Source organism: Melopsittacus undulatus, chromosome 3 (assembly GCF_012275295.1).
Source record: "Melopsittacus undulatus isolate bMelUnd1 chromosome 3, bMelUnd1.mat.Z, whole genome shotgun sequence".
Lineage (NCBI taxonomy): Eukaryota > Metazoa > Chordata > Aves > Psittaciformes > Psittaculidae > Melopsittacus > Melopsittacus undulatus.
In genome coordinates, this window is record NC_047529.1 from 79,986,622 (window position 1) to 79,999,054 (window position 12,433).

The window sequence follows — 12,433 nt, forward strand, 5'->3', positions numbered from 1 at the left end:
ACAGCTAACCACTTAAGTTTTTATTGCAGTTGTTTAGGTCTCCAGTGAAATACAGTAAAAGAAGTACATGTGAGCTCTTGTTTAACGTGCTATTTGGGACAAAAAAAATATTGTTGGCATACAAGGATGCCAGAGAGGGACTTTTCATCAGGGACTGTAGTGACAGGACAAGGGGTAATGGGATCAAACTTAAACAGGGGAAGTTTAAGTTAGATATAAGGAAGAAATTCTTTACTGTTAGGGTGGTGAGGTACTGGAATGGGTTGCCCAGGGAGGTTGTGAATGCTCCATCCCTGGCAGTGTTCAAGGCCAGGCTGGCCGAAGCCTTGGGTGATATGGTTTAGTGTGAGGTGTCCCTGCCCATGTCAGGGGGGTTGGAACTAGATGATCTTAAGGTCCTTTCCAACCCTAACTTGATTCTATGATTCTGTGACTTCTGTACAGGTAGGAATCGGATGGTGTGAGTGGAGTATCGCTTGCAGATATATAAAAGCAAATCTAGACCAGAGGCCATTAGTTGCTGTAAAAGCCACAGATTTCGAGAAAATAAAAGGTGGTGGCCTCGCAGAGACCATTCATGTGCGTAACTATCATTGTGGGGGCAGACAGCCCAGCTGAGCAGGCAGGGAAGGGCACCGGCACACTCACGCCTCTATTTCTTCCTCTCCCGGACCCGATTCTGCACATACCCGCCGGTTTGGCAGCTCGCTGTCCGTGCTGGCGAGGCCCGAGCGACCAGGGCAGGGCCCCCCTCACTCCCCGACCGTTGCGGGGCGTCGCGCTGTTACCCCAACTTGTCCAACTCGGTAAAAGCCAGCAGCTGGCGCCGGGCGGCTGCTACATACGGCGGGGCCGGGACGCCTCCAGCTCGCTTCCCCACCATGGTCACCCCCGGCCCGCCCGCTCGCGCTCGCCACCGTGCCCCAAGCATGTCCCTCCGCGCTTGCCGTCGTCCCTCAGCCAATCAGCAGTGGTGCGACTGAGCGGGCGGGAGCCGGCGTGCGGCGGGGTCGGCCATGGAGGACGTGTGCGCCAAGTTCGTGTCGCAGAAGATCAGCAAGGTGCGCTGGAGGCCCCTGCACGCCGCCGCCCTCCAGCCCCCGGACATCTTCGCCACCGGCTCCTGGGACAACGAGGTAGCAAGCCCGTAGGCTCGGTGCGGCCTTCCCGCCGGGGCGTGGGACCGCCTCAGCCCCTGCCGCTTCGTGTCCGGGTAAAACTGGTGGTGTTGTTTCCATACAGGATAACAGGATCTCTCTTTGGTCTGTTGGAGACCTTGGAAATGCGGGCCTCAGCGGGGAGTACCAAGGAGAACCTCAGCTGCTGTGTGACATCCGGCACAACGGTGATGTTAGGGACATGCAGGTAAAACAGCTGTGTTGAAAAGATCTGTGATTTTTAAGGGATTTTAACCAAACCCACAAACTAATACTAGTTGTTTTTGCCTTAGTTCATAAGTTTTGGGTGTTTTTTTTGTTTTTTGTTTTTTTTTTTTTTTTTTGTCAGGCTCAGCATTTTAACAACTTACTTTATTTTTCCTATTTTTACTATATTTAGCAGTAATTCAGGTTACCCTGAAATCAAAATTATCATCGTGGTACTGACATCAACTACTAGCATGTTTATTATCTCTCTTTAGTTTCTGGATCAAGAGAGAATTGTGGTTGCTTCATCAACAGGAACTGTGACTATATTCCGTCATCATCAAAATAACCAGGTAAGTTACTTGCACTGGCTTTAAGCTGCTGTTCTGTGTAATGCAGTTTGCTTTGGTCTTAACAGATTTTTTAAAAGGACTACAGCAAGAAACATCTGCATACCAAAATTTTATTTTATTTTATTTGAAGTCTGATAGAGAAAACATTGGCTTTATACATACAAGGAAAGGAAAAGCATTTTGCATGCATATGTTAGGTTCCAGAGCCAGCTAGACTGGAGTAGCTGCTTGTATATATCTGTAACCAAATAGTCTATTCATTGAAAACATACTTCAAGAGTGTAGAGTGTTTTGGGGGAGTGGGTATTAACAGACTTGTACCTGCCTTATTAGAGTTTCTGTGCTCATGAACTTAATGATTCATGTTGAATTTCTCTCATGTCATGTGAAGAAAGACAGGTAAACTCTAGAGTCTTATGCTTCGATTATAAATTACCACAAATAAGTATGTAATAACTTTATAAACTCATAATGACACAATAAAGACTAAATAAAGATGTACTACCTAAAATCAGCTGAATTCCTTGCACTCTAACTCTGACCATGTATTTTTTTTAAAGGCCTTGGTTCTTTTCCATTGTCCTGAGGAAAGATTGAAGGGATAAATCTAGTGAAACACATTTCAGAGTTCAGAAATCATATTCTTTCTAATTTATAGCTTATGTGAAAAAGGGGGTCATAGAAGAAATAATAAATGATTCATTGAAAATTTGTATGCTCAAGAGTTGAGGACAATTTAGATCTCTGATTCTTACTCATAGAAGAGTCTCATTCCTGTGAGGTAGTGTGGCTTTCCTGGGGCTTGTTTCTGGTTTCCTGAGTATTCTGGAAGCTTTGGGCTATCAGGATTGTTATTTAACAGCGGAACTTCATGTCTGGTTACTACTTAGACTTTATCAGGCAACCAGCGGTGGGAGAAAGCCCATTATCATGTGGATCAAGATACATCTTGTGGTGGAGCAGCATGTACCGGAGTTATCTGCAACAAACCAGAAATTGTCACTGTTGGAGAAGATGGTAGAATAAACCTCTTCAGAGCTGACCAAAAGGATGCAGTAAGAACTATAGGTATGTCAAGTAACTGTTCAAATTAGTGATTTGTTTGGGTTTTAACTTCTCAAATGATAACAAAAAAGTCAGTCATGAATTGCATTAATTATTCAAGCTGAACATGTTTGCTCCAGATTATTCTTGTGTTCTTCCAGCCTTCAGATACTTGAAATATATTTCAGATGTATTTCTATATTAATTCAGGTATTTACAAGTAAATGTTTTAATTGATGTAGAAGTTTCAAGCCTTATATTCTCTGTAGGCTTCTGTTTCATCTGGAATTGTGAAATGCTATGACAGTATACATGAAACTCCGTTAGATTTCAAGATGTTTTTTGTTCCAAGTTCTTCATAACTGGAGGTCAGTGAAGTGGTTATTTCAATTCACTGTCTGTACTAGGATTAACCCTCGTGATGTCCATGTATATAAATATCTGTTTCGCCGTGCCTAAGCGGAACACCAAGGACCAGACACTCCCATTTGTGCCATGTTCTTCTGCTAGATATCATGATTGTTTCTTGCTCAGTGAAAAAGCTCCATATCTCCTAGAGTAGTAGATTAAATGATGGAGTAAGATGTTTCTGAAAGTTGTCAATATATGTTTACTCCCAAATCTTCTGTCATGCTAGTCTAATGGAAAGAGGATACAAGTCTGTAGCATCTGTTGGAAATGAAGCTTAAAAGCAGAAATAATTTAAAGGGCAGTAACACCATGTTCGATAGTGGCATTATTAAACCAGGACCGTTTCCCTGAAGCTTCAGTCTTATACATAGTACCTGTGTTTCTCCTCAAGCAATACCTTTCCTTCAGCAGGTGAAGGAATTTACACAGTGATAAGCCAATTAAGAGAGGAGGCTCTCTGGGATTTCTAGAGGGAATACTGGTGTACACATGGCCATATATACACACACAAGATAAATCCTATTAACTGTATACAGTCCTTTACTGAAGCTCCTTGAGAAGCTTCTCTGTGCTTTAAAAAAAAAAGTAGGGCATGAGGCAGATTTTATTAGCACATGCACACAAAAGACAGTAACTTCCCCTCTGAGGGGCAACAACATGAACTAGCTTAAAAGGATTACTTTATTTGTAAAATTTTTGTTACATACAGATACTAACACTGTTTTGGTACAAGTTTGAGAGTAGAATGTTTTGCTGACTCACAGGAAGCAGATGTCTGCACAAAAAAATATGTACTTTTCTCTGGGCAATTGCTGAGATGCTTAGATACAAATTTGATAATGTGCAGGACACAAATTGTTCACTTCCATAGCACTGACTTGATAGTAATGTGTAAAAATGCTTGCTTTGTAGTGGCAGCATCAGTCAGCTTTAGCTGCAGTAAAACTCTGCATTGAGATTTGCTGGCATTTAAGAAACCACATGTGAATTAATGGAGAAATGTCCTTTTGGAAATGGGAAAGGAAATGTTAAAATAGGAATTAAAATAGGACTTGGTAAGTGAAGCTTACCAGGAGTACGTAGAAGGGCCTGGCACAAAGCTGTTGACTACAGACTGACAGTAAGACTTGGAGAGGGAAAAGACCTTGGAAGATGCTTTCAGGTTCTTCCGGATGGAGCTGCATAGAGTAAACAATCCTTTGTGCTGGTTCTCAATTCAGTGACGTCTTGACATTTCCAAGGCCCTGAGCTGAACCCTCAACATGTTTTACCATGCAGATAGAACTCTTGTACCTCATGAAATATTTGTAAAGAAGTAACCTATTTTTGTTGTTATTTAATGGATTTAATAGTATAATACAAAATTGATGTGTTTATAGTCAGTTGTGGCAGGAAAAATCTTCCAAGTCAGAGATGATGTAAAAATCTTTTGGAGCCATAAAGATGCATCACTGCTAAATCACTTTTTTTTATTCTGTTACAAAATTCTAAAACCTTTATAATGTCAGTGTTCAGTAATCTAACATTTCTTCTTAAAGGTGTTCTGGTAGTTTTATTCCCCTCTGCTTTTATTTAAATAACAGGCAGAAAAGCAAATTCAGTTCAGATATTTGTAACCAGGCATCAGTGTGACTTGTCTGTCTCAATATGGGAAAAGGTTTCCATCTTTTGAAGCTCAAGATTCACCTATGATTTCAGTATGGGCTTACACAAAGAATTTTAAAATACTTGAGGTGAAAGTAGACTTAACAGTGTTACCCATCATAATCCAGGTGAAAAGTTTATGTAAAATAACAGAATGAAAATACAAGAAAAAGGTGTCTATGTACTAAAAGGTGTCTATGTACTATTCCTAAAGCCTCTAATGTTTCACCTCAGGCTGTTAAGTGTTTGACATTGTAAATTACTGTGTCCAAAAGAAGCACTGGACTAAAGGACCTGAAAAAAAAGCTTTGCTATTTAGTTATTAACAAGCACAGCATAATTCTGGTTTGGCTTTAAGGACAGGGATGGGTATCACATTGACAGTTCTTAGAAAAGGTCTAAAGAAAGCTAGTGAATACAAAAGCTTCTGTATGTAACTGCTTAATGTTCTTAGCCAGAGTTCCTGTTTCTTGTATTCAAAAGAACTGCATTCTGAAAGGCTTCATAGCTTGCCTCCTGTCAGTAGGTGCAGAGCATATAAAGAAAACTCTTAGGAAAACCATGTAAATTGACTTATCTTTTAGGAACTATAGAAAGAAATCTTACTGATTTAAAAAGCATTTCTGTAACCACTGGAGCTAATTAAATATAGCTTCTTACAGATTTGTCTCAGTAGGATTTGATATGGCAAGCAAGGGCTCTGTTTTCACAAGGTACCCTTTACCATTTAAGACTTAAAATTCACATGACACTAGTTTGTATCTGTCCCTGAAAATGAAGAGAGATTGTATCCGTGTTTAAGAAGCTGTATTCTGTTTTCTAAAAAGATTTATTTGGTCATAAATAAATGGAGACTAGCATTCCATAGGTTTACCTGGATGCTTTCCTCATCTCTCTTGCAGACAACGCAGACAGCAGTACACTCCATGCTGTGACTTTCCTCCGCACAACTGAGATCTTGACAGTAAATTCAATTGGACAGTTAAAAATATGGGACCTCAGACAGCAAAGAAATGAGCCATCTCAAATATTTTCTTTGTAAGACCTTAATTTATTTATTTTTTTTTACATATTTGCTGGGAAGCTTGTGCTACTTTATACAATGTGATGTGCATCTGTCCTGATACCTTCTTGACAATGGGCTGATAAATGATATTTTTTAAAACAAGGTTTTTAGCTTCCTTAGTATTTAAATAATCATAAGCAGACTCTGCTTAATGGCTGAATTACTGTGGAGCACTGTATTTAGGTGGTCTGGTTTATGATTCAAGGCCAGGCTGGATGAAGCCTTGGATGATACGGTTTAGTGTGAGGTGCTCCTGCCCATGGCAGGGCAGTTGGAACTAGATGATCTTACGGTCCTTTCTAACCCTAACTATTCTATGATTTAACTCTTAAGGGTCTGTTTCACCTGTACACCTGCTTTTTTTTTATGGTGAAAAACTTAACCCAAAACCACACCCAAGCCAAAACTCTTTCCCTAGTTAAATACACTTTGCTTCTGTTTTTCTCTGCAGGCCTAATGTAAAGTTTCTGGCATTTGAAATGTATCTGAATGATAACTTTGCCTTATAAGGTATTGTGAGAAAACAAACTGATCTAGATTCAAATCATAGAATCATAGAATCAAGTTAGGGTTGGAAAGGACCTTAAGATCATCTAGTTCCAGCCCCCCTGCCATGGGCAGGGATACCTCACACTAAACCATATCACCCGAGGCTTCATCCAACCTGGTCTGGAACATCGCCAGGGATGGAGCATTCACTACCTCCCTGGGCAACCCATTCCAGTACCTCACCACCCTAACAGTAAAGAATTTCTTCCTTATATCCAGTCTAAACCCCTGCTGTTTAAGTTTCAACCCGTTAACCCTTGTCCTAACACTACAGTCCCTAATGAATAGTCCCTCTCAATCATCCCTGTAGGCCCCCTTCAGATACTGGAAGGCTGCTATGAGGTCTCCACGCCGCCTTCTCCAGGCTGAACAGCTCCAACTTTCTCAGCCTGTCTTCATACAGCAGGGGCTCCAGTCCCCTGATCATCCTCGTGGCCCTCCTCTGGACTTGTTCTTACAGTACCACATCCTTTCTATGTTGAGGACACCAGAACTGCACACAATACTCCAAGTGAGGTCTCACGAGAGCAGAGTAGAGGGGCAGGATTACCTCCTTGGACCTGCTGGTCACGTTCCTCTTGATGCAGCTCAGGATCCAGTTGGCTTTCTGGGCTGTGAGTGCACACTGAAGCCAGCTCATTCTTCATTTTCTAACTGACTAACACCCCCAAGTCCTTCTCCGCAGGACTACCATGAATTTCCTTTTTGCCCAACCTTAGCTGTGCCTGGGATTGCTCCGACCCAGGTGTAGGGCCTTGCACTTGGCATGGTTAAACTTCATGAGGTTGGCATCAGCCCACCTCACAAGTGTGTCAAGGTCCCTCTGAATGGCATTCCTTCCCTCAAGCGTATCAACAGAACTACACAGCTTGGTGTCATCGGCAAACTTGCTGAGGGTGCACTCAATTCCATTGTCCATGTCAGTGACAAAGATATTAAACAAGACTGGTCCATACACCGATCTCTGAGGGACACCACTCGTTACTGGTCTCCAGCCAGACATTGAACCGTTGACCACAACTCTTTGAGTGCGACCATCCAGCTAGGTCTTTATCCACCGAGTGGTCCAACTATCAGATTGATGACACTCCAATTTAGAGACAAGGATGTCATGTGGGACAGTATCAAACGCTTTGCACAAGTCCAGGTAGATGATGTCAGCTGCTCCACCCCTCTCCATCACTTTTGTAGCCCCATCATAGAAGGCCATCAAATTGGTCAGGCAGGATTTCCCCCTAGTGAAGCCATGCTGGCTGTCACCAAGCACCTTGTTGTTTTTCATGTGCGCTAGCATGTCTTCCAAGAGAATCTGCTCCCAGATTTTGCCAGGCACAGAGGTGAGACTGACTGGTCTGTAATTCCCTGGGTCATCCATTTTCCCCTTCTTGAAAATGGGGGTTATATTTCCCTTTTCCCAGTCATCAGGAACTTCACCTGTCTGCCATGATTTTTCAAATATGATGGCCAATGGCTTAGCAGCTTCATTCGCCAGCTCCTTCAGGACCCATGGATGGATTTCATCAGGTCCCATGGACTTGTGTACATTCAGGTTCTTAAGATGGTCTCGAACCAGATCCTCATGTACAGTGGGCCCAGGGTCTAAGTTTTCACAGTCCCTGCGTCTGCCCTCCAAGACTTTGGTGCTGCGGTCAGAGCGTTTGCCAGTGAAGACCGAGGCAAAGAAGCCATTCAGAACCTCAGCCTTCTCCAAGTCCTGTGTAGCCAGTTCTCCTGAAAGCTTCCGGAGGGGGCCTACATTGTCCTTAGTCTGTTTTTTAGCCGCTACATACCTATAAAATCCCTTCCTATTATCTCTAAATCCTGTTGTCTGTGGAATAATTGCCATTGTTGTTAATAGGCAGTGGTTTAGGTACCTCTTTTTTTTTAGTGCCCATAGTAACTCTTGGTATATGTTGTGAAACTGCAAGCATAACACGAATTTCACAATATTATTATTGTAGCTGTACTTACTACCTGTATGCAAGGTTTTCCCACTTCAGTATACTTGTCAGATGCCATGTAGCTGATCATATACCATGGGGTACCATGTTCTTGTCCAACTTCATGTTATTGCCATACTTCTAGTTTCCAGTAGATGTCATGCAGATGCTACAGGAATTGAAGCTGTAGGCAACTGCTACCTTCTTTGTAAACACTCTGAGGGATTAGGAAGGAGAATATGGAAGGAAAATATAGAAGCTGAATAAAGAATCTGTGTTTGTGTTGATTTGATTTTGTCTTTTTTCTCCTTTACAGGACAGGAGACAGAGTTCCACTGCACTGCGTGGACAGGCATCCCAACCAGCAGCATATTGTGGCCACAGGGGGCCAAGATGGGATGCTGAGTATATGGGATATCAGGCACGGTACCATGCCAGTGTGCCTGCTAAATGCTCATGAAGCAGAAAGTAAGTATCTGAAATGGAGGGACGAGAAGGTGGCACTTCAGAAAAGTTTCTAATTTCTGTAAAAAAATTAGGTAGTGTAGCAACAACAGAAAACAATCATGTTGTTGGTACTTAATGGGTTTTCATCCAGTTGCCTTCAGTTTGTTCTTTCTGTGTATGAGACTGTTCTTATAAGAACTAAAGCTTGGCATAATAAGCAGCTCTTTAATTTAGAGTAATTAGACACATTTGATCAGAATTGCTGTGTTTCTAGAAGGGTAGGTATGTAAGTAGTTATAGAAGTTGATGCTGTGGTATGCAGGCATAGATAGTAAAGCAAGAATGCAGTTACTAACAAAATTGAAAAGGCAAGGAAAGAGGGGAAACTGAAGATGGTACAACCCCATCTGGTGTCTCCACTGTGCTGAAACAGCTCACTGTCCTGGTAACGTTATATGAACAAGATAGCAATTAATTTTGTGCTAAAAATACTTGATGCCACAATTCTATTTAAGGAATAAACATATTTCTTGATGTTAAGTTTTACTGACTTGAATATCTTTTCCATAGTTGTGCTATTTAGAAACAAAATAATAATGTGTGTGCTGGGAAGGAATGCAATGCTGTGTACAGATTTAAACTTAGCAGTAGGGAAGACTGCATGAGAAATTATTCAGAATGCCTGAATTCAGATAAGATTTTAACTTTTAACAATTTTCACAGTACTGAAAATGTAGCAAATAATCTCTCTTGGTTGGTTGATTGGGTTTCTTTATCTCCCAGGGGAAGGAGGGAAAACTGCTGCAAGTAACTATGGATGGGGGTTTGGGTGTTATACCCACACATTTAAGAATGGAAGGTTGTGGTAGGGGCCTGGGTTCCTGTAAGTGCGTGTCCATGTTATACTAGTAAAAGTGAAGCACTTCATACTTGTTCTGAATTGATTTTGTTTAATTTTGTTTTGATACTTCCAGTGTGGGAAGTTCATTTCCATCCCTCCAACCCTGACCACTTATTTACGTGCTCTGAAGATGGATCTCTTTGGCACTGGGATACTTCCACAGACGTATCTGAAAAACCATCTTTTCTTCATCAAGGTAAGGATGTTTGAAGTCAATCTACACTCAGCTTGTCAGCTGGCCACATAAAGTTGATGTTCTCACATGACCCATGTTCTCACATGACCCATGTTCTCACATGACACAATCCTTACATTAAAAATTAAAAGCTGGTTTCTTTCCTTAGAAAGAAAGCCCCAATAGGCACTTCAGGAAAGCCACTAGTAAGACTTGCAGTTATGTGAGGTTTTTGTGGCTGCTTTGGGTTTTCTTGTCTGTTTGTGGCTGTTTTTGTTTTTTTTTTAATGTGCTATAATCTGTCCAGTGTGTGAAGAGGCATGTCTGGTATTTCAAAGATGGATCATGTTCACTTAAAAATCATCTGTATATAGAAAAGACATGAAGACAGCCTAAATGACACATTACTGTCTGAGGCTGAGGGAGGTACACCAATGTTATAATACCAAAATAATTGATATGTTAATAATATAGTGGAATTATTAGTTTACTATTCAGGGTCATAATTGGGATTTTCAAAGAATGAAACTGGATCACTTTGTATAGTGGCAGGATTTTAATTAAAGATCCAGTAGGCTTAATAGAAACACTATGGTAGGGAGTGTTTCTAAAGCAAAGGTGATGCCCCAGATAAAGCAAAATGCTGTAGAAATAGACTTTTGGTCCCAAGTCTGTTCTTGTTTTGGACTCTGGCTAGAAAAACTCTTGGATACTTCCACTGTTTGTTCAGTGAGATGAGTTCATAGCTGTTCTGACCTATTTGTCTTAACTGAGGACAGAGCTGGTAGTAGGTTTCTGTTATCACTTCAAGTACTTCCTGGTTTTATTAAGCTGTCTTTTCTTCATTTACCAAAGAGATGACAACATCTGTTAACTGTTCTGAAAACTGGCTTAAATGCAAAATATTCCTATTATGTCTGTCCCATACCTACTATGTTTCTCCAAATTCTGTGAATGTATAAGCTCAATTGGAACTTACTTCCCTGTCTTTTCCTCTTTCAGGAGGAAGAACTACTGCCTATTTTTCCCACAGTACCATTAACCAGTCTGTAGTAAGTGCCTGGCTGAGCAACGATCCTACCAAAGACCGCATGGAAATCACCAACTTAGTTCCAAATGAGACGTTGTCTGTGAACAGTTTAGATGTTTTAGGACCATGCCTAGTATATGGTACTGATGCAGAGGCTATCTATGTGAACAGACAACTTTTTGCATGAAACAACTAAAGTGCCCCTTTGAAGTACTGATCCCCTGGAAGTATTGGGAAATACCAGGTTCATTCTTAATGATACTCATTAGTCTGTTAGCAGCGTGTGGGGGAGAGGCAGTCCTGGTACTGCACAAGAAATGTAAGGTACCTTGGATTCTGACAGCTCTCGCTCATTATTGATGCTCCAGTATGGGTAACTTATATGTAAACTTGTCACTTCTTCCCTGGTGCCTGTTTGATTTTGGAAAGCAGGAAAGTAATCACTAGGGCAAGATACTTGCTGTAAACCGATCTCCATTATACATATATGCATACAAAGCAAAGGTAAACTCCTGATTTTTATTATAACTTTTTTCCTGGTAAAGATATTTTTCAAATATTATTTATATGGTCAGACTTTGGGGTTCTTTGAAATTCTTTTTATGTCACCTGAGATTTTTTTAAGCTGAGTTTTTTATATATTTAGGGGAACATAACTTTTTATGTCAGTTCATGAGAATTGGAAAGCTATTAAAGCTGTGGAATGTGAAAGGTTCTGTAGCAATCTTTGCATTTTAGTAATATTATTTTTGATTATTTACAGCTTCATCATGGATGCTGCATGTTAAAACTTGACCTTGATAACATGCCGCTACATCCCTCAACAGAAATGTGGTTTTTATAGCTAAGAGGTCATAATTGATGAATGTGTCAGCTGTGACTTTGGGAGTGAAAATAACACTTTCTAAACTTGAGACATGATCTTTGTCATGGTCAGCATTTCACATCTGGTGTATTGCAATGTTTGAGAAGTTAATTTTTATGATGAGCGTGGCACCTGTTTTGTTGCAGAGAACCCTTTCTCTTTTTAATAAAAAGTTTTGCACAAGAATACTGGTCTGACTTACTGAACTGGGATAGATGTACTTACAGTCATCTTAGCAGCAGCATAAATAACCATCAGTTACTTGGACTGATGCTGGGGATACAGGCTGAAGGACGGAAAGAAACCTTCCCAACCAACCGCACATTTGAGCAGCAGCTATATTACAAGGTTTCCCATGACATTTTCCCTCAAAACTGCTTTAGAACATACTTTACTTCCACATCAGAAAGAACAAGCCTTCTTGATCTGTTGTGGTAAGAGTGCCTTACCTGATCTGAACTCCTTGCATGTGTGGCTGGAGGAGATGGATGGTGTGCTGGGGGCCGGGCTCTCCCTCCCCTCGCCCAGGGCTGTACGGAGGGGCCGCTGTGTTTAAAGTGCCACCCTCAGCCTGAAAGCAAATGGGCGAGGTGCATCCAGGGGGAGTAAGTGGTGGGTAAATCTTCCTGGCTCCTTGCACATGT

The 12,433-nt window shown here is 41.3% G+C and overlaps 1 protein-coding gene across 1 annotated transcript; it reads left to right on the forward strand.

The window, feature by feature from the left end:
* The first annotated feature begins 409 nt into the window (after nt 1-409).
* Nucleotides 410-11,975, forward strand: NUP43 (nucleoporin 43). Its single transcript, XM_005150089.3, has 8 exons — nt 410-1,136; nt 1,243-1,365; nt 1,640-1,717; nt 2,608-2,785; nt 5,719-5,854; nt 8,688-8,839; nt 9,793-9,915; nt 10,897-11,975. The coding sequence occupies exons 1-8, from the start codon at nt 1,017-1,019 to the stop codon at nt 11,109-11,111; spliced, it is 1,125 nt and encodes a 374-aa protein (XP_005150146.2). The 5' UTR covers nt 410-1,016; the 3' UTR covers nt 11,112-11,975.
* Nucleotides 11,976-12,433: the final 458 nt, after the last annotated feature.

What these genes read in the sequence shown, in the direction of transcription:
- NUP43 (XM_005150089.3), top strand. Translation starts at nt 1,017, where the DNA reads ATGGAGGACGTGTGCGCCAAGTTCGTGTCGCAGAAGATCAGCAAGGTG. An exon ending in GTGATGTTAGGGACATGCAG is followed by an intron (nt 1,366 to 1,639) that starts GTAAAACAGCTG and finishes ATCTCTCTTTAG; the next exon opens with TTTCTGGATCAAGAGAGAAT. An exon ending in ACCATCTTTTCTTCATCAAG is followed by an intron (nt 9,916 to 10,896) that starts GTAAGGATGTTT and finishes TTCCTCTTTCAG; the next exon opens with GAGGAAGAACTACTGCCTAT.